Source organism: Peromyscus leucopus, chromosome 7 (assembly GCF_004664715.2).
Source record: "Peromyscus leucopus breed LL Stock chromosome 7, UCI_PerLeu_2.1, whole genome shotgun sequence".
Classification (NCBI taxonomy): Eukaryota; Metazoa; Chordata; class Mammalia; order Rodentia; family Cricetidae; genus Peromyscus; species Peromyscus leucopus.
The window spans coordinates 36363311-36388665 of record NC_051069.1 but is presented as its reverse complement, the minus strand read 5'-3'; the positions used below and the strand labels follow the sequence as shown (position 1 = coordinate 36388665).

At 45.1% G+C, this 25355-nt stretch overlaps 1 protein-coding gene across 1 annotated transcript in view; it reads left to right on the top strand.

Moving 5' to 3' along the window:
• Positions 1-25355, top strand: part of Fez1 (fasciculation and elongation protein zeta 1) — a 55061-nt gene that overhangs the window by 15392 nt on the left and 14314 nt on the right. Inside the window, exons 3-5 of the mRNA XM_028858411.2 lie at positions 2875-2974; positions 18033-18119; positions 21387-21555. Coding sequence (XP_028714244.1) covers positions 2875-2974; positions 18033-18119; positions 21387-21555 — 356 coding nt within the window. The remainder of the gene's footprint in view (positions 1-2874; positions 2975-18032; positions 18120-21386; positions 21556-25355) is intronic.

Below are 25355 nucleotides of genomic sequence, written 5' to 3'. Positions count from 1 at the left end.
AGGAGGCAGAAGCAGGGAGATCACTATGGGTTGAGGCCAGCCTGGTCTATAAAACTCATTCTCACTATATAGCCAGGGCTATATAGTGAGACCTCCAGCTGTGGGCTGGAGACCCCCAAAGAAATCCTGGCACACCCTGTTCCCCGGCCAGAATGATGTCAGTTGGGGACTTTGCACTTAGAATTGGTGTCTAAATTGCTGCTCTAGCTTGTGATTTGAAACTTGGTGTATTATTCTGATGCCCATACCAATGTCAGCCATCTACTGAATCAGAAAGTGTGGGTAGGAGCACAGGCTTGCTGCTGTGTGGCCTGTGTTCAAAGGCCACCTCTGCCATCAGTGAATGTGTAAATCTGGGTGGTGTCATGGTCGACACTGCATTCGAGGTTCTCATAAGCAACAGCCTGGAGAATTGTGAATAATGAATGCACCCATCTTCACATAGAGCTTAGAAGAGGAATAGGCTCAGGAACTGCTTAAGAGTGGACTGTGGTTGTTGATACAGGGCCTCTGAATGACTATGGGAAGGTATGCAAGAGATAGGAGAAGGTTTAACTTGAAGGTCATTCATGTGGAAGGATGAAAAGGAAGAAGAAATGAAAAGGAAAGGAAAAAGAAGATGGTTTGAAATCTTTGGGATGTATAGGGTTGGGAAGTTGCCTAGAAACCGAAATGAGCCTAAAGATTCATTTGTTGCTGGGAGTGGTGGGGCACACCTTTAATCCTAGAGGCAATTGGATCTCTGAGTTTCAAGCCAGCCTCATCTACATAGCAAGTTGCAGGTCAGCCAGGGGTGCTTAGTGAAACTCTGTCATCAAAATAAAACTAAACAACGGAGTGTTCAGTAAAGGCGCAGGGGAGAAAAGCTCCCAACTGCCGGGCTCAGGACTTAAGCAGTCTGAAGGTCAATAGAAAGTGTGCAGTCAGTCCCTTAAGATCCCAGCTTCCCTCCAAGAATGAAAGACACAACCTCATTTGGACTTTGCTGAATCTCACTTCTCCAGCATTTCCTGTAGGGACACAGCTGCAGGCGTATTCATTCCCAAAGCACTGATGTACCACAGTGATTTAAAAGCTGGCTTATGACCTTTCCAGAGGGTGTGGTGGTTGGAGCATTTTCTTGGAGTTAGCAAGACATATTTTCTTCTTGGTTCCACAATGCCAGTAGGACTTGGCTTTGTACAGCTTTAATAGTGCCTGACAGTAATTGGGATCTTACCCATGGCTTGAGATGCAGGCTCTGGGGAGATGGCCTAGTGGAGGAAGTGCTTGCCTGACAAGGACCTGCGTTTGCATCCCCAGCGCCCATGTTAAAAGTTGGCTGCACCAGCGGAGTTCATATGGAACCTCAGTGTTGAAGGGACAGAGACAGATAGATCATGGGGACTCCCGGGCCTGCCAGCCTACCCAAAATGATAGGTTCAGCAAGAGACTTTGTCTCAAATCGTATGATAAAGAGCAATAGAAGATACTTGAAGTTTCCTCCACACACACGTACAAGATGAATTCACACACACACACACACACACACACACCCCACACATGTACACACACACACACGGGAAGCAGGCTCTAAAGTCTTGCTGAGTGACTGTCTCAGGAACACTTGATGGCTTTGTTCTCTCAAAGTGCTTTCTTATATGGTGGAAAAATAGCAAGCAGATGCCTCTCCTGTCAAATTGTTTTTGTGAGTTTCTTTTATTTAATTAGCAGTTACATACATTATTTTTCCAGGAAAACCTTTCATATATACCCATCTATTTGTTCCATTCCAAATTTTATGACAGCTACCTTATTGTTATGTATTTGATATCAAATGTCTGTCCTTGGGTACCTACTAATTCACTCATTTTCAAAATGTTTGTGACTTCAGAATTTTTTTCAAATCATCTCCACCCCACCCCACCCCACCCCACCCCACCCCACCCCACCCTTGGCCGAGGATCAAACCTAATGCCTTGTACCTGCTAGGCAAATGCTCTACTACTAAGCTATAACCTTGGCCCCCCACCCTCCCTTTTGTCCAAAGAAGAGTTGGGAAATAAATGAATCAAGTGATAGGGAAACATATATATATCAGAATCAAGAAGAAATATAACCTCATCTTTCCCTTCTGAAAACCAATTGTGTGAATATGTAGTCCCAGCTGGCCTGGAACTTAATATGTAAACCAGACTAGCCTCAACCCCATAGAAATCCACTGTCTGTGCCTCCCAAGTGCAGGGGTGAGAGGTGAGTGTCACCATGCTTGGCTTTTCTTTCTTTTTCTTTTTTTTTTTTTTCTGTTTTGTACATTTGCCTTAGTATCCATAATGAAAATACAGCACCTTTAAACTTTACATAAACTCTACAGGGTTGTGTTGCTGTGGACTCCCTGGAGCATTTTGGAAAAGAAGTGAGCAGTTACAATATTGATGTTTTCCTCTTGCTTACATTAGATATTGAGGAGCTGATTCCTGAGAGAAGATTGGAAGCCTCTGAAGCTGAAATGTGTTACCCAGTTTTAATGAGACTCAGTCAGGGTATCTGCCCAGTCCCTTCCTCTACCCACTGGTTCTCTCAGACTATGGGAAAGGAACACTGATACTTCTGAGGTTTAGGAATAAACTGTATGGTTGGGGTACAGATTCATTTCTAAGCAAAAGCCAAACACCTTTCCCTCTAAAGCCTCTGGACAGGGCCTCATGCTCATGGTTTTCTCCTCCGGACATGCCTCGAATTCTGTGTTTCAGCTGCTGCCTCTGTGTGCTAGAAGGCAGATGACCTCAGCCTGGCACACACAGCAGCCTCTCTCTTGCCTGGCCCAGCTCTTCCTTCCTCCAGGCGGGGTCAGGCAGCAGATGTGTGCTAATGAGAGCTTTTCTTTGTTTACAGGGTTTGGGATGCTCTGACAGACAATTACATCCCTTCACTCTCAGAAGACTGGAGGGACCCAAACATTGAGGCTCTGAATGGCAACAACTCTGACACTGAGGTACCTCTGGGGGGGGGGGCGGCTATTTAGTCAGGGTTGGGAAGATATGGAATCCAGATAGAAAAATGTCCAACAACTCAATAGCCTTCTAAAGCAATAGTTCAGAGTCATTGTTGGGACTTCACATGCTGTTGAGGAAGATAACACAAGAGGTAGGAAGGAGACTCAGTGTGTCTGAGGTAATTGGGGTGGTTATAGATAAAAAGAGTAAGAATGGTGTCTTAGTTAGGGTTCCGATTGCTGTGACGAGACACCACGACCACAGCAGCTATTATAAAGAAAAACATTTAATTGGGGCTGGCTTACAGTTCAGAGATTTAGTCCATTATCGTCATGGCAGGAAGGATGGCAGCATGCAGGCAGACGGGGTGCTGGAGAAGGAGCTGAGAGTCCTACATCTTGATCTGCAGACAGCAGCAGGAGAACTGAAACACACTTCCTTCAACAAGGCCACGCTTCCTAACAGTGCCACTCCCTAGGGAGGCCATTTTTATTCACACTGCCACAGATGGTTACCCACTTCCCCAGGCTCCTCCCCTTCTTCCTCTCCATCTTTGTGGTGCTGGGGCTGGAAAGCAGGACTTTGGACATATTAAACACACTGCCAGTGACTGCACTCCCAGAACCCCTAATTACTTCCACTGCTGATCTTCATAGCAAGTTGGAAAAGAGCGACTACCTCAGGCTTCTCTTCAAATATATATATATTTAAATCAGGTAACCAGGCATTCTGGTGGCACATCTGTAATCCTGGCACTCAGGAGGCTGAGGGAGGAGAGTTGCCACAAGTTTGAGCAAGCCTAGACTACAGCGTGAGATTCTAGTCTCCACAGACATACAAACAAAAACATTTTTAAGGATTAGGGTTTGCTGTCTGAAGTGAATAGCACAGTCCCATCAGAAGCAATGCTTTGAGCAAGCACCGGTCGACCTTCTAGCCTGCCAGTTAGACCTAGGGCTCAGGTAAATCAGGTAACAATGGGTAGGGAGGTGTGGTGTTGTCTTCTTTTGTTTGTTCCTTTCCCAGTGCAGAGGATAACTGAGGGTTTCAATGGGGCTGGAGAGATGGCTCAGTGGTCACGAGCCCTGGCTGCTCTTGCAGAGGACCCAAGGTCAGTTCCTAGCACCCGTGGCTTACAGCTGCCTGTAAGTCCAGCAGCTCCAAGAGACCTGATAGCCCCTTCAGCCTCTGTGGGCACCCTCATACAAGTGACATTCACTCATATAGACACACACACACACACACACACACACACACACACTTAAAAAGGAAAACCTTATTTTTTTAAAGGAGGCTGAATTCTTCTTTTGAGTTGATTGTATAGTCTCTCAGAAAATCCAGATTGCCCCTGGTGGCTGACTATATATGTACTGTATATGTAGTGGTATTTTAGTCAGCAGAACAGAATATCTCTGGCTGATTTATAAGCAGTAGACATTTATTTCCCATAGTTCTAGAGACTGGAAGTCTAAGATCAAGTTGCCAGCAGATTCAGGTTGTGGGGAGGGCCCAATTTCTGTTCTAGATGACACTTTCTTGTGAGGTCCACACATGGTAGAAAGGACAAATGAAGTTCCTTGAACTTAGTTTGGACTAATTTTTATAAGGAATTAATACCATTCATGAGGGCTCTACCTGTGTGTGATATCTAATCACCTCCTTCAAAGAGCTCCCTCCCTTCTCACCTTGGAGGTCAGAATCTCAGCAAAAATTGAGGGGTGGTGGGTGGGAGGAGACACACTGAGCGAATGCCCAGGTGAAATGGCTACACAATGGTCAAGAGGCATTCTCATAGCAAAAGGTGAAATCATTTAATGGTTCTATCCATGTTAAAAAACAATTGTAGCTGGGCGGTGGTGGTGCACGCCTTTAATCCCAGCACTCGGGAGGCAGAGCCAGGCGGATCTCTGTGAGTTCGAGGCCAGCCTGGTCTCCAAAGCGAGTTCCAGGAAAGGCGCAAAGCTACACAGAGAAACCCTGTCTCGAAAAACCAAAAAAAAAAAATAGACAATTGTTTGGCTTTCTAGTTTCATCCATGAAGAAAATTTGACAATTTTGTATTCAGGAAGTGCTGGCCCGGCCCTGGGGACTCAGCAAATGATGAATTTCAGGAATTTGGTATAGTGGTGGATCACATCTTCCTGGGAGCTCAAGAATTGATCACAAGTAAAAGAGAAGGAAGCAGATTTCCCTGACTGGGCACTGTATCTGCAGATCACTGCTCAAAATAGCAACGGGGAGGGATCAGCATTTGTTGAAAGAGTGGCTGCATCTCCTAATCATGAACAATAGAGAATACTTAGGACATTGAGGCCTCATTGGCAGGCAAGACAGTGAGGCTATGATTGATTTACTGCAAGCACACAACACTGACACTGGAGCCTGGGTCTCAGATCCTCTTTGAACTCCTGCCTGTGCATTTTCTCTTGCTGCACACATATGCACAGTACCTCGTAGTCACCTAAAATAAAAGAGAGAAAGCCACAATAATGCAGTGAGTCTAGTTACAGAAATCAGATCAGATCGTCATGATGTAAGAGGCCACTTCTCCAGCTTATGTTGTGAATTATGCCAATGGATATACAGGACAGGCTGCCCTACTTCATCTTCACTTGTACATCCCCCTCAAGGGGCTGGTAGTTCTAGGAGAGCTGAGAGATTCTGGGAAGGGTAGCCTTGAGCTCTGCTCAATGGGGTTGTTCTTATCTAAGTCTGGCACAGGACAGGTGATGAAAGCAGATGGAAAAAGTCAGCTTTATCTCACCCTCCTTTATCACCTGTCTTTATTACAGGAGAAGGACTTTAACTAACCCCAGTTTAAATGGCTTAACAGGTTGACCAGTACTCCGAATTCCTTCTGCTAACCTGGCCAACCAAGCACTCATAGTATGGTATATGCACACTGCTGTGCAGTCTCAATTTCATGAGCCCTTATAATCTTTGTGGATATTGCCAAGAATCAGTTGTTTGTTTCTCTATCTGCTCATGCTTGTCTTTGTGACTAAAATAAGTAATTGAATTAAATATCATAGACACTGTTCAATCCTGACTGCAATGAGAATGATTTGGGCTTTGTTAAAATCAAAGTGACACATTTATACAGTTCTAAAAGATCAGCCACCCAGGGGTGATGGTGCATGCCTTTATCCCAGCATGCAGGAGGCAGAGGCAGGCAGATCTCTGGGTTCAAGGCCAGCCTGGCCTACAGAGTGAGTTCCAGGACAGCCGGAGCTATACAGTAAAACTCTGTCTTGAAAAAATAAAAAGATCAAGCAGGAGGGGCTCGCCTTGTTCCCTGTTTTATAGTAGCAACTACTTTTACAAATAAATAAATTTAATTCATTTATTTTATTGCTAAATGGTAGTCACTTGCATGGATACACTACATTTAATTTATTCACTCATCTGTAGATTAATATTGGTCTGTTCCTAGTTTTTTAAAATTGCAAGCAAAACTGCTTTGGACATCCTTTTTTTTTGCAAAAGGCTTTTTTAAATTTATTTATTTTTATTTTATATGCATTGGTGTTTTGCTGTGGGTGTCAAGTCCTCTGGAACTGGAGTTACAGACAGTTGTGAGCTGACATGTGAGTGCTGGGAATTGAACCTGGTAGAGCAATCAGTACTCTTGTTTTTTTTTTTGTTTGTTTTTTTTTTGTTTTTTTTTTTGTTTCTTTCTGGAGCTGAGGATTGAACCCAGGGCCTTGCGCTTGCTAGGCAAGCGCTCTACCACTGAGCTAAATTCCCAACCCCAGCAATCAGTACTCTTAACCGCTGAGCCATCTCTCCAACTCCTGCTTTGGACATTCTTTTTTTTTTTTTTTTTTTTTTTTTTGGTTTTCCGAGACAGGGTTTCTTTGTGTTTTGCCTGTCCTGGATCTCGCTCTGTAGACCAAGCTGGCCTTGAACTCACAGAGATCTGCCTGGCTCTGCCTTCCGAGTGCTGGGATTAAAGGTGTGCGCCACTGCCGCCTGGTGCTTTAGACATTCTTATCTACATCATTTAGGGACATGTGCTTCCATTTCTTGTTAGGAAAACCTGGGGGGCTGGAAGGCCCAGCCATATGGCAGATCTGTGTTTAACCTTTAAGGGACTAGCAAATGGTTTCCCAGGTTATGAACTATTGTGGACAAGTGTTTTTGTTTGTTTGTTTTTTATGGTACTTAATTTTTTATTGAAACAATGTATTTTCAGTACACATGTGCCAATCACAATATACACGTAAAGTCTCTTAGTTTCATCAAGTCAGTGGTGACTTCTTAGTTAGGGCTGCTGTGAAGAGACACCATGACCACAAAGGAAGATGTTTAACTGAGGTGGCTTACAGTTTCACAAGGTCAGCCCATTATTGTGATGGCAGGAATATGGTGGCATGCAGGCAGACATGGTGCTGGAGAGGTAGTTGAGACTTCTGCATCTTCATCCATAGGCAGCAGAAGCGGCTGTGTACCACACTGAGCATACTTTAAGATTGGGAGAATTCCCAGCCCACCCCCTAGTGACACACTAAAACAAGCCACACCCACTTCAACAAGCCACACCTCCTTACAGTGCCACTCTCAATGGGCGAAGAAGCATTCAAACACATGAGTCTTTGGGGGCCATTCCTATTCAAACCACCGTGGAGTATGAAAATCTGAAAACTGTTTTAGCATCTCTGAAAATCATAGCAGCCTAACACTGGGGATACAAAATAAAGAGTGTGTGTGGTCTAGTAGTCATGAGATTCTGCTGCTTTTTTTTTCCCTTTGGTTCAGAAGCGTGTATCCAAGCCTAATTCACATAGACAGGTTCTCTGCTACTGAACTAGACAGCCAATCCCATGCTTGTCTTTCTGGGTCTGGGTTGCCTTGCTCAGATGATTTTTTTTCCTAGTTGCATCCATTAGCTTGCAAATTTCATGATGTCATTTTTTTTTTCTAGCAGCTGAGTAACAATCCATTGTGTAAATGTACCACATTTTTGTTATCCATTCTTCTCTTGAAGGACATCTAGGTTGTTTCCAATTTCTGGCTATTATGAATAAGGCCACAATGAACATAGTTGAGCAAGTGTCCTTGTAGGATGGAAAATCTTTTGGATATATGCCCAAGAGGAGTATAGCTAGATCTTGAGGTAGATTGATTCTCAACTTTCTGAGGAATCACCATATTGATTTCCATAGTGACCATACAAGTTTTTACTCCCACCAGCAAAGGAGTGTTCCCCTAGCTCCACATCCTCTCCAGCAAAATGAGCTGTCACTTGTGTTATTGATCTTGGCCATTCTGATAGGTGTAAGATGAAATCCCAAAGTTGTTTTGATTTGCATTTCCCTGATGGCTAAGAATGTTGGACATTTTTTTTTATGGGTTGTAGTCTGATTGTTCTTTATTTTATATCTAGAATTATGAGTGAGTACATACCATGACTGTCTTTCTGGATTTGGGTTACCTCACTCAGGATGATTTTTTCTAGTTCCATCCATTTGTTTTTTTTGTTTGTTTGCTTGTTTTTTTGAGACAGGGTTTCTCTGTATAGCTTTGCGCCTTTTTCCTGGAACTCACTTGGTAGCCCAGGCTGGCTTGAACTCACAGAGATCCGCCTGCCTCTGCCTCCCGAGTGCTGGGATTAAAGGCGTGTGCTACCACCGCCCAGCTGTGGACAAGTTTTGTTGCCTGCTTGAGACCAGGTCTCACTGTATAGCCTAGGTTGGCCTGAAACTCACTTTGCAGCTTAGGCTGGCCTCCAAACTTTCAGTCTTGCCATTTCAGCCTGTATGGGCAGGGATTATAATAGGTTGTGGGCTAATATGCCCAGTTCTATACTTTCTTTCTTTTTTTGTAATGTTCTTTTGTTCTAAGGTATTGTGTAACTTTTTCTGGGGAAACATGAATAAATGTCTATTTACCTCTGATAGGGCATTGATGACAAAGAAAGAAATGATTATAGCCAAGTCTAACTTAGTGAAGCAATGAGTTTATTGAGATTACTTACAGGAGCGTGGATGACAAAGGGAACTGCATCCTTGAACAGCCCGTCCAACATGGGGAAGAGCTGTGAAAACTTCATCCTTGGAGCTCCTCACACAACTACAGTCTCCCCTCTACAGCAATCCTTAATGATTATATGACCTTAGGGAGAAGCCTTGTGACTCTTGTAACTTTTGGGAGCTTCCTGAGTCTTGCAAATAGTTATTTCTTAGGGTATTTTTCATTTAGTTCCTGAGTCTTGTGAGTCTCCCTCTTCCCTCTCAGAGGGGATGTTTCAATTCAGACCAAACAGCTACACAACATAGGTCATGAAGTGCGCTAGATGCTATCCTGTTTTGTGAAAGAATTCATGTTAGATTGCTATTAGTTCCTCCTTAAATGTTTGGTAAGCTACTGAATGGACTTTTTCTGCAGAAGGTTAGTGTGTGTGTGTGTGTGTGTGTATGCACACATACATTTGCACACAGAGGCTAGAGGCCCATGGTGGGTATCTTCCTCTATTGTCTTCCATATTAATTATTGAGCCAAGGTCTCTCAGTGAGCCTGAAGTTCATGATTCAGTTAGACTGGCTGGCTGGGTAAGCCCCTTCTGTCTCCACTCCCCATCACTGAGATTATAGGTGCACAGCCATGCCTGGCTTTTTACATGGATGCTGGGGATTTGAACTCAGGTCCTCATGCTTTTGAGGTAAGCGTATCACCCACTGAACCATCTCCTCAGACCCCTGAATCATAGATTTCAAGGAATTTATCCATTTAATCTATCAATGAATACATTAACCATAAATCTATCTATAATCTTCTTTTAATTTTATTTACATTAACTTACTTATTTTGTGTGTTGGGGTGGGATGGACATAACATGGTACATGTGTGGAGGCCAGAGAACAGCTTGGGAGCATCAGTTCTTTCCTTCTACTGTGTGGTGTCCGGGGATTGAACTGAGGTCATCAAGCTTGACCATCAGTGCCTTTACCCCCTGAGCCCTTACCTGCTGAGTGGTCAGTCTTACAGGCTCTATGATTTTCCATCTTGTAGTATGGCTTGGGAGATCTATAATGCATTTCCGTCCTTGTTCCTGGTAGTGTACATTTGTGTCCTTTCTCCCTGTCTGTAGGTTTATGGCATCTATCAATCTTTTAAGGGAGCCACATTTGCTTTCTTTGGTTTTTCTCTATTGTTTATTTTTTAGTTGATTCATTTTCTTCATTTTTTTTAATTTTTAAAATGAGTTATTTATTTGTATTTTATTTGTATAGCTGTTTTGTTTGCAAATTTGTCTGTATTCTACTTATGTGCCTGGTGCCTGCAGAGACCAAAAGAGGATATCAGATCCCCTGGAACTGGAGTGAGAGGCGGCTGTTAGCTGCCATGTGGGTGCTTAGAATTGAACCTGGGTCCTCTGGAAGAGCAGCGAGTGCTCTTAACCACTGAGCCATCTCTCCAGCCTTCTTAGTTTCTTTTCTCAGTTTTCTTTGGCATTCCATTTTGTTCCTTGTAATGGACCTTTATCTAGACCTCTTCACTTTGTGTTTGTGTTTTGAGACAGGGTCTCTCTACATTGTCCTGGAACTTACTATGTAGGCCACGCTGGCCTTGAACTCACAGAGATCCATCCTCCTGCCTCTGCCTCCCGACTGCTAAGATTAAAGGTGAGCAACTCCATGCCTGGCTTTTGTTTTGTTTTGTTTGAGAAGAGAGTAGGGGAATCTCACTAACTTGTCAAGCAGTCTTCAAACTTTAAATTCTCCTGCTCAGCCTCTTAGCTCTCTGGAATTACAGGCCTGTATTATGATGCTCTTGGTATTCTTATAGCATCTTTTCTCCAGAGTGCATTGTACATTTTCAGTTATCACAGGCTATTTAAAGAAATATTTTGCCTCTTCAGATAAAACATGAAGCTTGAAAGTTTGTCTCTTCCCTCCATTCTTGTGCCACTGTCCTGTCTTCTATCTTGATTTGTATTTATACTCCACAATACAAAATGATTTTTCTGACAGAAGAAAAAAAAAAAAGATCATTTAAAATTTTTCTCAGACTGGTCATTCTAACACTGCAACCCCAGCACTCAGGAGACAAACTCACTCAGAGAAGGCTGTGAGTTCAAGGCCAGCCTGGCTACTAGCATAGTGAATTCCAGGATGGATAGACCCTATCTTAAAACAGCAACAAAACCAACCAATCAAATAAAACTCAAAAGCAAACAAAGTTCTTGTTACTTTTATTGTTACTTGCTACTTATGGTATTCTACTTTTTAGCGGATCTGAGTTTTCCTCATTTCTGTCCAGTCCAAAGCCTTGCACTGCCTGCATCCAGTGCCTGGAAACAATTGCCTCATAGATTTTGTCCAGATGGGTAGCTGCTCTGCAGGAGGGGTGGTTCCAGCGCTGCTTGCTCTGAAAGCCTTGAAGAGGCCGGTTTCCTCTTTGTTTTCTCGGGTCTCTCTGATGAGTCTACAGCTTATCCCTCCCCCTGTTTTTGTAAGACTCCCCCACCCCAGGCACTGTGGCCTGGTGTGTCTGAGGCAGGAGCCTCACTGGTTCAACTTCACCAGTGAAGCCACCCGCTCTGCCGGGGGTGACAGGATTTATGGTAGCAGCCTTTCTACACAGCTGCTAGAAGAGACCTAGGGTCCAGCTGCCCCCAAGGAAGCACAGAACAAGTCCTCATCTTTTTAACCTCACTCACGCTGCCAACCTGAGGGGCTCCAGCTCCCAAACTTTCCAACATCTTCTGTGTGAATTCATTTACCTTCGCAGCTCTACCTGGGGAAGGTGTGGCCAGCAGCTGCTTCCCAGCAAGCACATTTTTGGTTACTGTCTTTCTCTAAGACATTTTGCTCCTGTGGGATAGATATCCTTACTTTAAACCGGTTTACTCTCATTTTATTAGAGCCTGGGGGGGGGGGGGGGAGAAGAGGTAACTGTGTGAACAATATTCTGTGTGCCTTCCTTCTTCTACTGCAAATAAATGGAAACAGGAGGTGGTTTAAATAATTGTATAATGTGGGAACTTCAAGAAAGACTATGTGGGGCTCCACGTAGAGACCCATCATCCTAGCTTAGCTGTACATGACGATGCTTGGTGAATAAATATGCACTTATATTTTAGGTCAAAATTATATATTTGAATTACACATGGAGATATTATTATTTAACAAGTATCCACTCTATTTGTATTTTTGGATGAATCACTCTCTTCTGTTCCTGGCTATGACATAGAAGAGCATCTTTTGATCTCTGTAACCTTTACTTAATAGCAGACAGGGATTGACTCCCAAGATGAGAGGAGATGGACATCCAGGACAGGAAGGTCCATCCTTCTGTTTTCCAGGCAGCGAAGAGGCTCCGTCGTCCGGAGGCAGGGCTGAATGTAGCCCCTAGTCCTCACTTTGTCCTTTGTTCATTTAATTCTTTCAATAAGTGTTTGTTGACCAAATACCGTGGAGCATCTTGCTGTGAGAATACAGAGCCCTTGACTGAGCCCACACAGATGGTTCCTGGTTGTTCACAGGCACAAAAGGGACAGAGTGCCCTTTCCTTGGGCTGAGCACATACTGTTAGGTTTCTTTCATTCATCCTACTTTTTTGTCTGGAGGTAAAAAAAAAAAAAGTATCTTTGTTCTCTCTTAATGTTATTGCAGCAACCATATATTTGAGTCAGTGGAGAAAGGGGTGGGAAATATGTAAAGGGCTAAATATGAAGAAGAAATCCTTCTTTTCTAGGAACAGGATAAACTGGAGTGCTTTAGCAAAAGGCCCTGGCTTTTATTTGTTGTTGGACACAAGGACTCTGCAGACTCTTAAGCCTTTTGTGGACTGCTGCCCAACAAGGTCTAAGTGTTAGAGGTTCTACGTTAGTTTTTAGCTTTATATTGCATGGTGGCTGGCAATCCTGATGCACACCTTTCCCTCAAAGCAAGATGAAGAGCTTGCTGCTGTCAACTCCCAGTCTGGAACTATGTCTTCTTAATTCTAGGAAGAAAGACCTTGGGTGGATACTTTTTTCCTTACAGGAGCTTCATTCGCTTTGACAGTATGGAAATGACCATACTGTTTAGTCCACAAGGAAGTGGACGCCACGTGACAGGCTTGTGGATCATTTGGGGCAGGTACCTTTCTCATCACCAGAAGTAGCCAAGGAAGTGACTCTCATGTCCCTGTCACATAAATGGAATAAGAGTATCCAGGCGCCACTGTATTCGGAGCTGTTGTTTTCCAGAATCCTCCCCATCTTGCTTCGTTAAGCTTTTTGCTCAAGATACTCCCTTGGTTTGGGGGACGGGGTGGGGAGTAGAGTCTGTAAACAGCCAGCGTTTAGGGAAAGGTTTGTGGAGAAGTGACAGAGCTGTCACCCCAAAGCAGAGTCTGACGGGGTTGAGGGAAAAAACCACAGGCTTGACGGAACCAGGTCGAGGCGAGGCAGCATGGAGAGTTTGATAGAACGCGCGAACCAAGAGAGAAGAGGGAGACCTGAAACAGGGCGGATGTGGTGAAGCCTGTGACTGAGCAGAGGTAGCGGGAGGAGGGAGGAGCAGGGGCTCTCCTGGGGTGCATTGTGTGTGTGCTGAGCCCCCCCCCCCCCCCATGGCTGATTTCTGAGAAACAAGAAAACAACTCACAACAGTGACGGTGCTCACGGTGGCTTTTCTAAGGCTGTAATCGGCTTTCAGATCTCCTTATCTTTTTTTTTTTTGGTTTTTCGAGACAGGCTTTCTCTGTGTAGCTTTGCGCCTTTCCTGGAGCTCACTTGGTAGCCCAGGCTGGCCTCGAACTCACAAAGATCCGCCTGGCTCTGCCTCCCGAGTGCTGGGATTAAAGGCGTGCGCCACCACGCCCGGCTCAGATCTCCTTATCTTATTTAACAATTTAGACCCAGACTTGCGTGCTTTGTTCCTGAGAGGGCCACAGGAAAGGGCACCCCAGAAGTGCCTCACTCGGGCCGCAGCTGGGGTTCTTTAACTGCTGCCTAGCCATTAGGAGCCTTCTTTCCCTACAAGCCCCGCCCCGCCCCGCCGCCTCCCCCCCCCCACCCCCAACGTGTGGGAGAAACTTGGGGAGGGAGATGGTCTAGTTCAAAGGTGCAAAACTGAATCAGTGAAGTAAATGCGCTGAAACCGGACACCTTTCAGAAAATGCAAGCACTCTGTTTCCATGTGTTTGGTTTTGGGCTCCTGGGACTCAGGCCTTGGACTCCTGGTGTAGAAATGGCTTGTGAGGATGACCTTGAACTCTTGATCTTCTGCCTCCCACATGCTGGCATTGCAGGCAGGCACCACCACACCAGGCGTTGTTTCTCAGTGTTTAGGATCAATTTGCACTTATTAGGCATGTACTGTACCACTGAACTATAGTCCTAGGTCGCCATCTTTTTTTATAGTTGGGGATGGAGTCCAGGGCTTTGCCGCCGAGCTGTATCTGCATGTTTATTTATTTTTTATTTTAAGAGATGATTGTACTCTGTAGCTCAGGCTAGCCTCTCTTAACCTCTTGAGTGCTGGGATCCTTAACCCCACTAGCAAGAATAAGAGCATTGCCACAAATTGAGCCAAATTTGAAACAAGCCTGATTTTTACTGGGGTGCACCCAAGAGCTGACCAGCGGCTGCCTCCTAAATCAAAGAGAGCAGCCCCGAATCCATTTCTTGGGCCCCTTTTAAGGAGTAAAATCGAGAATAGTTGTAAAGCAGGTTTACAGAAGACAGACAATGGGACAATAGAAAGTACAGGGGAAAAACTCAAAAACCATCATGTGGCCAACATGTGATCAGGTCAGGGAGGGTCAGGGTATTCTCAAAAACACATCAAAGGCCCCAGCAGTGGTGGTGGCGCACGCCTTTAATCCTAGCACTTGGGAGGCAGAGGCAGGCAGATCTCTGTGAGTTCAATGCCAGCCTGGTCTACAGAGTGAGTTCCAGGACAAGCTCCAAAGCTACACAGAAAATCCCCTCTTGAAAAACAAAAACAACTGATAAGTCTTTGTACCCTGAAGGCCTCTCTGCCAGTGCAGCAATCCAAATTAAACCGAATCAGACCTAATTGGAAAAACCCAGGTTTAATGGGTAAAGCATTCCCGGGTGATTCTCTGGTCCCTCAGAGAGGAGACATGACGAAGAGACCGGAAGAACCATGAGTCTGTTTTCTGGGATGCAGCTTATACACCCTGTGGGAGTGGTCTTGAGCCTCTCTGGGGGAGGAGCTATGTTTGGTGAGCTTTGAAGGGGCGAGTTTAGGGAAAGAGATAGGGGAGGGGAGTTGAGGTGGATCTTCCACCAGAACATTCCAGACTCTTTGGGTATGGGATGCCAGGGTGCCAGGGGTTGAGGTGGAGTTCCCACCCAAACAACAACAACAACAACAAAATCAAGGTCATGGGTTGGGGAAGAAGGTTAGATTCCAGGAAACAGAGCAACTCAGCTCTTACAGTACATAGAAACTTATTTTTAGCAATTCAACATAAATGGCTCCTGCCTTTAAAATGGAGCCAGGCAGGTTCTCAGGATTACAAATATATACCACCATACCTAGCTACACACTGGATTTTCATAGCCTTCAGTTCAACCCCTCATATCCAAATTTGAGTTATGGACTAACGTTGCTGTCAGAGGCTTATAAAGGTAACTCGGGGTTAGGGAGAGATGGCTCAGCAGTTAAGAGCACTGGCTGCTCTTCCTGAGATCCTGAGTTCAATTCCCAGCAACCACATGATGGCTCACAACCATCTCTAGTGGAATCTGATGCCCTCTTCTGGCATGAAGGTGTACATGCAGACAGAGCCCTCAGACATTAGAAAAAAAAAAAAAGTAGAACTCTTTTAAAAACAAAACAAGTAACTCAAACAGAAAACCTTTCCCAGTAAGAGCCACACTTCTACCCCAGGGCCACCTGACCCCCGGGGAGTTCTGCCATGTCAATGTAGCTGTGAACAAAGTGTGGCCCCAGGAGTTTTGTTCTGCCCGGTGGGGAGCTGTGGAAACAAGCAGCTACCACAGGTGGTAGACTTGGCCGAGGCACAGGCATATGGATTCCACCGCAGAAATAGATGCTGCCATCTGTCCTGACCAGCTCCTCTGGTGATTCCCTCTCCGCCTCGCCTTGCCCCTTCTCCAGGTTGAGAACAGATGGCATTCAAGATATACTTGCTTAGTTTTTTTTTTTATAATGACAATGTCCTGTTTTAGAGGGGATATGCATGGTTAGGGGGTCCCAGCCAAAGTGGAACTCAAAGAAGGAAGTTTTGAGGCTAGACGACATGAGAGCTGGGACCTCACCAGTGTTTCCTGTTAAGATGGGAAGAAGTGTCCTGGGGGACAGACCAGTCAACAGGTTAGCTCTTAGAAACCAAGAAGAGTGGATCCTGCATGGGAGGTGGCTCTGTGGATGGATTTCCTGGATCTTTCTCACCAACTCCTGTGTGACTTTCAGCGGGATTCCTGGAAGGAAAGATTCTTAGGGTGGGTGACTCAATGTGTGCAGGATGTGAACGTAAACTCTGGACCGTTAACAGTTTGCAATATGGCCAGCGAAGCCAGAATTGTTACAGATATCTTGTTGGACTAGACATCTTCTAGAGTCTCAAGGTTGTGAACTTCTGGAATCTTAAGATTATAGAGTTTAGGGGACACAGGACAAATGAGCTGAACAGAATTCTCCTTTCAGTGTTTTTCTTAGGCTTTGTTTGTCCTTTTCTTTCCGTTCCTTCCTTCTTTCCCTTCCTCTCCCCTCTCTGCCTCCTTCTTCCTTCCCTCCATCCCTCCCTTCTTTTTCTTCTTCATTGCTTCCTTTTTTTGACAAGGCCTCACTCTATGACCCTGGCTAGCCTTGGACTTGCTGCAATTCTCCTGCCTCAAGCCTCTGGAGAGCTGGGCTTACAGACACGTGCTGACCACACCTGGCTTTGTTGTTGTTGTTGTTGTTGTTGCTTTGTTTCGAAACAGTATCTATGTAACCCAGGCTGGCTTTGAAGCTGCTACGTAGGGATAGGAGGAGGAGGATCTTAAATTCCTGCTTACCCTGGGGCTACCTCCAGGTAGTGCTGGGAAATAGGTTTTCTGTATGGCAATAATAGGTTTCTCCTCTGACACAGTAAGCCAGATCAAGACAAATTGGAAAAGTAAAAGAGCAGGTTTATTTGAGCAAAGCAACTCCTGGGTGAGTTCTCCAGCCCCGGAGATCCAGGCAGGAGAAGTCACATGCCCAAACTATAGTCTGTAGGCAAGGAGTAATGGTGTGTCCACCACAAGCTGCCTTTGTGCCCAAGTATGGCCAGAAGCTGAGCACTTGAGTGGGGGACTTGGATAGCTGGCAACTTCAGGGCAGGAGCTGCCTGCCTTAGCCGTCAAGAATTCAGAACTGGGCTTTTTGGTACCTTTCCTTTCTTGGAGATTCTCCGAGAGGGTGGGGTTTGGCGAGAGGGATGGGGCTTTCCAGATCAAGCAGGAGTGAGTGGGCTGGAGGTTCCAGCCGAACGCTGGAATCATAGCCATGCACCCTCATGGCGTGGCTCAGTTTGTCTTTTAGCTCATGTGATATATCCCATGTTGGTTCATCAGCTAAGAAACCACACCTGGATTCCAATGACAGGGTGGTGTTTTATCACATACAAAAAGCTGGGACTATTTGAATGGAAACAACCTACCCCTTGAAGTGCCCACTAAAATAAAAATCTGGACACCCCTCTCCCCTGCCCAACTGACACTACTTAAAGAATGTATTTGCTGCACGGGCTGGTCACTCACCATAAGTCGGTTCCCGCTTTGTCCAAGGAGAACCTGCCTGTGAGTTAAAGAACAGTGCTGATCCCCTTGAGTCAGAATGGTGCTGCTTACTTCTACCTTATTGTATTCTTCTGGCCATGCTGGCAGTGCCTGTTGTGTGACGTGATGGGGCAGATTTGGAACAAGATGAAACTCAGGCTCCTCTCCATACTTTCCCTTTAGACAGCGGGAGGCTAAAACGGCCCTTCAGCTGGTCTAGGGGCTGATGTTAGAATGTTCAGACAGCAGGAGGCTAAAACGGCCTTCCAGCTAATCTAGGGGCAGAGGAGCTACAGCTGATGGTTAGAATGTCACTTCCCCTTCTTTAGATCCATGAGAAGGAAGAGGACGAGTTCAATGAGAAGAGTGAAAATGATTCCGGCATCAATGAGGAGCCTCTACTCACGGCTGATCAGGTATGAATGGGAACCACTTCCCACCATGTTCCTGGAACCTTTGGTTCTAACAGGGAAAACTTGCCACATCTATCCAAGTCAGAAGAAAGATGTGCAGTCTTGTGGTGACTTGATGAGTTCAGTATCTTTGATGAAAGGTTTAATTTCTCTTATGCCTCAGTTTATCTGCTTACAGTAGATGTGGACACAATTCCTAATACCTGGGTTGGTTATAGCAGTTGGTTATATCCAGCAGATGAGTGCTGGGGCCATGTTTAGCTTCCTGGCTTTTCTTCCTGTGAAGCCTTCTGTAGATTTCTTTTTAATGTATTTTGATTTTTAGTTTTGTTTTTTTGAGATGGGGTTTCTCTGTGTAGTCCTAGCTATCCTGGAACTTGCTCTGTAGACCAGGTTGGCCTCAAACTTAGAGCTCCCTTTGCTTCTAAAGTGCTGGGATTAAAGGAGTGTGACATCGTGACATCATGCCCAGCTCTCTGTACATTTCTTATACTTGGAGCTTGAGGGTGTGTGTGTGTGGGGGAGGGATAGGGGAGTGTCTTAAATGCTCCTTTTTGGTTTTTTTTTTTTTTGAGCAGTAACAGACGAGGTTTCTGTGTGGTAGATGTTTTATCACATTTTACAGAACCCTGAAAATTTTTAGCCTTCCAAAAGGACTTGTAGAGACACTTCTGTCTTTATGGGGGGAAAAAAAAAGCCATGTTTCACTTTGGGGATGGAGTTTGCTATGCTGTAGTTTTAGTGATTTCTCACCTCAGAAGTGTTGAGTCTTTTTATTCACCCTCTCAGTCAACAAATATCTGTAAGTGCTTATTTGAGCTAGACGCTATAAAAGCTTTCATGAAATGTTCGGAATGTGCCCTACTGGAAACAGCAGAGCCCAAAAGAACATCTTAGTAGAGGTGCATCTTCATGCCTACGGCTAAAAGTAGGATTCAGTTTTTTCTTTTAATCTCTTTTTTTTTTTTAAAGTAGGATTTAATGTGGGTAAAGAACAGGGGACTGGAGCTGGAGAGATGGATGGCTTAGTGGTTAAGAGCACTGGCTGCTCTTCCAGAGGTCCTGAGTTCAATTCTCAGCAACCACATGGTGGCTCACAACCACCTGTAACGGGATCTGATGCCCCCTTCTAGTGTGCATGAAGACAGAGCACTCTTGTACATAAAATATATAAGTAAATAAATCTTTAAAAAGAAGAGAAAAGAATAGAGGGTAGAAGGAAATCATGTCAAGAGCAGGTGTGGTCTACATGCTTGTAAACCCAGTGCTTGGGAGGTATAGGAAGGTCAGGAGTTCTTGACCAGCCTTGTTGAAGGAGACCCTATCTCCAAAAAACAACAAAACAAATAAATACAAAATTAAAGAACAAGTCTAAGAGTTACTTTGTTCTGTTTTGCTTTGTTTTTGGCTGGCCTGGAACTTGTTACGTAGACCAGGCTGGCCTCAAACTCATCATACCCAGGGCTAAAAGTCTTTTTAAAAATCAATTTATTTTTACTTTATATCTCTATGCATGTTGGTATCTGGTGCCTAGAGAGGATAGAAGAGGGTGTCAGATCCCCTGGCAGAGTGGTTACAAGTTACAAGAGCTACCAGGTGGGTCCTGGGAACTGGACCCAAGTCCTCTGGAAGAACAGCAGGTGCTCTTAACTGTGGAGCCACCTCTACAGTCCCAGGGCTAGCAGTTTTTATTGTGACTTGAAGAGAGGGATTATACCGCAATGATAGGCTCTGTATTAATCACTTTTTTTTATTATTATTAATTTGACCAAATACTGAACAAAAACCAGCTGAAGCAGGGAAGGGTTCATTTTGCTCCTAGTTTGAAGGTACAGTCCACAGTGTCAGGAACTCGAGGCAGCTGCACTTTCAGGAAGTGGAGAGATAAGGGCTGGGGCTCAGCTCGGTTTCTCTTTTCTATTTTCTTTTCTTTTCAAGATCAGGTCTAACTCTACAGTCCTGGCTGACCCGGAACTCATCTTTTAGAACAAATTAGCCTTGAATTCAGAGATTCGTCTGCCTCTGCCTCCCAAGTGTAGGGATTAAAGGTGTGTACCACCACACCTGGTCTCATTTTCTCAGGTCTGCTCTCTCCAGGACTCCCAGCTCATAGAATTTGTGTTGCCCATAGTTAAGGTGGGTCTTACCACCTCAATTAACCTAATTAGAACTACCTCCGAGACATGCTCAGAGGTTTGTCTTCCAGATGACTTAGAGGCTGTCAGGTTGACTATCAGTATTAACCATCACAGTCACATGAAAGTTACTCTTAGCCAGAAAACCCTAAAGCGGGGACTGTGTTACTTGGTCACATTTTATAAAATGCCCTTCAAAGATGAGGTAGGCATATCCTAAATTTGCAGTTCAATTTGAGAAAGTTTGTGTATAAAAACAGGGATTATTTCCAAAGAAGAAACCCTAAGCTCCATTACTCCCAGTTCAGCCCAGCAGGGAGCACCTACCTCCAAGATCACCATCTAAAGGCGGCAGAGGTGTTGAGTCCCTCACAACACCGGGAAAAGACAGACATGTCTGAATGTGCTGTTGCCCCCAAACTCACCCAGACCCACTTCCTCATGAGGGCTTGGCCTACTCACTTTCTTTATGTACCAACAGCTCATGTCCACAGTAGTTCATTCATCCTTTTTGGTAGCACCTGTCTTGACCCTCAACTTGTAGGAGCTGAGCCCCATTAACCATCAAGTTCAGAGCTGGGGTTCTTCCCTATTTTTTTGCTCTCCAGACATTGGCCATCCTTCTATCATTTTATGGTCTTTGGCCTCACGGTTTACTGGACAGCTTCAGTTCCTGTCCAGGAGAATTCTGGAGAAACAGCTCTATTCTTCCCGATTTGGGGTTGTTCTGGGAATGTGTGTATTCCTCCCCCTCCCCAGCCCACCTCCCTGTTACAAGAAGTGGGACAATTAATGGACTGGGTTTTGTGTTATAGTCAGGCAGATAAAATATTTTCCCACTTAGAAACAAAATGCTTAGCAAACTGAAGTAAATGTTTACTTCCAGGCAGCCCTGCTTCATTTCCTGAAAGAGCAGCTAATTTCCAATAATGCCTTCATCTAAATGGAGCACTTGGAAGAGGTTTACATGAAAGTGCTTTACATTAAAGCCAGAATATATGCAAGCCTTTGATCGGGTCTATTTTTATTATTATCCAATATTTATGAAGCCAGAGAACAAATTAGGAATGCTGCGGAGTACTCAAATGAACTGGAACACCCCCAGGAGGGAGCAGAGTGTGTGCTTTATCCTTAGGTGATTGAGGAGATTGAAGAAATGATGCAGAACTCCCCAGATCCCGAGGAGGAAGAGGAGGTACTGGAAGAGGAGGATGGAGGAGAAATCTCATCCCAAGCAGACTCAGTCCTGCTGCAGGAGATGCAGGCCTTGACACAGACCTTCAACAACAACTGGTCCTATGAAGGTGAGGATCCCCGGGCTGGCTTTATAAGGACCAGACACCTCCTTGGTGCCACCTACTGATTTCTATGGATTTTTGTTTGTGTTAGAAGGCCTTGACTGGCCTGGGACTCACTATATAGACAAGGTCAACTGGCCTTGACCCCACACAGCTCTTCCTGCTTCAGATTAAAAGACCGTGCCACTGTGCCCTGCCCAGGTATTGTTTACATATGGTTGTCAGAACTTGCTCTTTGTCCTAGAGCAGAGTCTGCAACACCTTCCTGATTTAGTATCAGGAGAAAAGTCAGCATTTTTCCAGGAAAAAAAAAATAAAATAGAATAAAACTGAAGTGCTAAAGCTAACCAAACAAGACTAAAGAAGAATAAGTAGGACTCTGAACCTGCCTAAATGCAGTGTTCTACCATAAAACCGATGGGAGTGGGGAATTTATATGTAGTAGGACAGAGGTTGTAGCTCAGTGGCCGAGCATTTGCCTTTATTCATGATACCCTAGTATCCTAGGTTCAAGCTCCAGGATTCTGTGTGTGTGTGTGTGTGAAAGAGAGAGAGGCAGAGAAACAGAGACAGAGACAGAGGGAGAAAGAATAAGAGCTAGCAGTCTTAGTGTTCTCCTCAAACCAACTTTACACCATGCCTCTCAAGATTGAGCTATCGTTTGGAGGTTAAGTGGCTTGTCCAACTCCACAGTTGGAATTAGAAACAAAAGCTCCTTGCCACTCAGAAAATCCTTCCCACAAAAGTACGGTTGGGGGGGGGATTTTATTACCGAGTAAGCATTAAATGAGAACAGGTTGCATATTCCCAGCAGACCTCCACAGGACAGCAAAAACTGAAGGAGACTGTACTCTTGTTATAACTGAGTGAATGGAACCCATTACCTGAAGCAGGTGTTGCAATTTGGAGTCAGGTGGCTGAGTTAGGCCCTGCGCTTCTAGAAGAGTGGGAGATTAGGTCTTATCTTCCTTATGATACCATTTCAAAGCAGTGACTCTCAACCCCTGAAGGAAGCCTTCCTGAACTGTGGGGATGGGAGGAGGAGGCTTGGTTAACCACTAATTTTGTGTGTGTGTGTGTGTGTGTGTGTGTGTGTGAATTGAACCCAGGGCCTCGTGCATGCACTCTCACTGAGCACGCTTCCTTTCTTTCAGTGGGGAGAGAGAAGTTCCCGTGTTCACCTTTCCCCACACCTGCTATGCATTAGAAGGGACAGTGCAGACAGAACTTGAAACCAGGGACATGAACTCTGGAGTCCAGTCTTTTAGTGCCGGTCTCACATTACTTCTCCAACACAGATTTATTGTAATGACTCTACAGAGAGCGGGCTGGATGAAGCGTGAAATGAAACGTAGTACAGGATCAGCAGTGCTCTTAGTGATAACTGTGTGTCCGCCCCCGCACTGCAGGAGGAGACCTGCTCTTGCAGCGAGGTTACTGTGAATGAGGGTGGGGGGGCCAAAAGAGAAGGCACGACCTTCTCTTTCAGGTTCTTCAGGGAACCTAGGTCTAAATTTCAGGTGGAGGTGGCAGAAATTGAGACAAAAATCAGGCACCACATCCCGAAAGCCAAACTGCCTGGCCCCGGGGAGACGGGGCAGGCAGGGCGGGGCCACTGCAGGAAGCCATAGGGTGACGGACATGGACGGAGTGGGTTTGGATGCCTGGCCGTGTTCACCACCCGCCCGGTCAGGCCATTCTCAGCCACACAAAGGGCCCAAACATAGAAGCGCTCAGCAAAGCAGAGTGAAATGGCAAAAAGCAGCAGCAGGAGGAGGAGGAGAGCTCGAAGAACAAAACAGAGCAGGAAGAGCCAACTGAGCGAGCAGACACCCAGGCTGAGCAGAAATGAGAAGGGAAGGTGGGCACTGAGGACACAAAAGGTGTTCCCTAAATCTAGTATATCTAGTTTACTAATATGCCCGATTGGTATAGGGCAAATTTATGTGCATATGGGGTACAGTGTCATTTGAAACTTTTCAATACATTGTGTACAACGTGTAATTACATATATCCAGGTAACTGGCCTCTCTGTCATCTAATGCATAATCATTTCTTTCTGGTCCGGCTTCCCCCACTCCCCCCCCAACCCCCCCCACCGTGTGTGTGTATATGTGTGTGTGTGTGTGTGTGTGTGTGTGTGTGTGTGTGTGTGTGTGTGTATGTTGCTAGGGACTGAACCCAGGGCTTCTTGGTTGTTGGGGGTTTTTGCTCTTTTGGGGAGCCCACCACCCAGCTCCCAAATAAATTCACACACAGAGGTTTATTCTTAATTATGAATGCCCGGCTTTAGCTTGGCTTAGTTTCTACCCAGCTTTCCTTAACTATAAGTTACCCCATCTACCTTTAGCCTCTGGGCTTTTCCCGTTCTCTTACTTATAAGTAAGAATCTTATTCTTACTCTGTGGCTTGCTGTGTAGCTGGGTGGCTGGCCCCTGGAGTCCTCCTCCTTCTCTGGTTCCTCAAGCTTAGATCTCTCCTCCCAAATTTCTCCTTCTATTTATCCTCTCTGCCTGCCAGCCCCACCTTTCCTTTCTCCTGCCTCGCTATTGGGCTGTTTCTTTATTAAACCACCAGGTGTTTTAGACAGGCACAGTAACACAGCTTCACAGAGTTAAACAAATGCAACATAAACAGAAGTAACACACCTTATAATAGTCTACTACACTTCTCCCATGCAAAGCAAATGTTCTGCCACCAACTCAGGAAGATTTACAATCCTTTCTGCTCACTGCACGTGGTAGCACATACCTGCAATACCAGCATTCAGGAGACTGAGGCAGGAGGAGTGAGGGCTAGAGGTTAGCCTTGGCTACGTATTGAGTCCTTGTCTCAAAAAACCAAAGCAGCAAGGGCTGGAGAGATGGCTTGGCAGTTAAGAGCACTGACTGTTCTTGCAAAGGACCCAAATTCAATTCCCCAGCACCCACATGGCTGGCTAACAACCACCGGTAACTCCATTTCTAGGGGATCAGATGCCCTCTTCTGGCCTCTGTGGGTACCAGTTATGTACAAGGTGCACACACATACATGCAGGTAAAACACCCATACACATTAAACAAAACAAAACAAACTTCTCTACTGCTTTATTTATTTATTTGTTTGTTTGTTTTATTTTTTTTAGACAGTGACTCACTATGTAATGTGGCTGCTGTCCTGGAGCTCTCTATGTAAGGCAGATTTTGTTTGTTTGTTTATTATTTATTAGGCAGTGACTCACTATGTAGATCTGGCTGCTGTCCTGGAACTCTCTATGTGAGCCAGGCTATCTTTGAACTCACAGAGATCGACCTGCCTCTTCCACTCAAGTGCTGGGATTAAAGTAATGTGCCACCATGCCTGGCTCTCCTACCCTTTTTGAAGTTGTCATGGCAGTGATCTGAAGATATTATACATCACATAGCCTTAAGAGCCCAGATGTTAAAAGTATCCATGTCTGTAATCTCCAGTTCCTTTCCTTTGTCTCTGGAAGCAGCCTGCTGATTGGTATGCTTCATTTTTCACTTCCCTCCCCCTGTCTTCCCTGGGTCTCCCACAGTTTACAGTGTAGACTGAGCTGTAGGACCATACACCCTCAGGTCATGTTCATCATTTTGACGTCAGCTGTCTCTAGGACTCCTTGAGAGAAAACACTACCTCTTACATCAGTGCTCGTCACAGAGACCAAAGCCTCAGTATTTCCTCTGTCAACCTGTTCTATGTGAATATGACAAAGACAGAGGACTGATAGAAAGACAGAGTAAGGTATCAAAGTTGGCCAGGTGTGTCCTTCACTGGACACAGAGTTCTCAGGCTTCCTTGTGGAC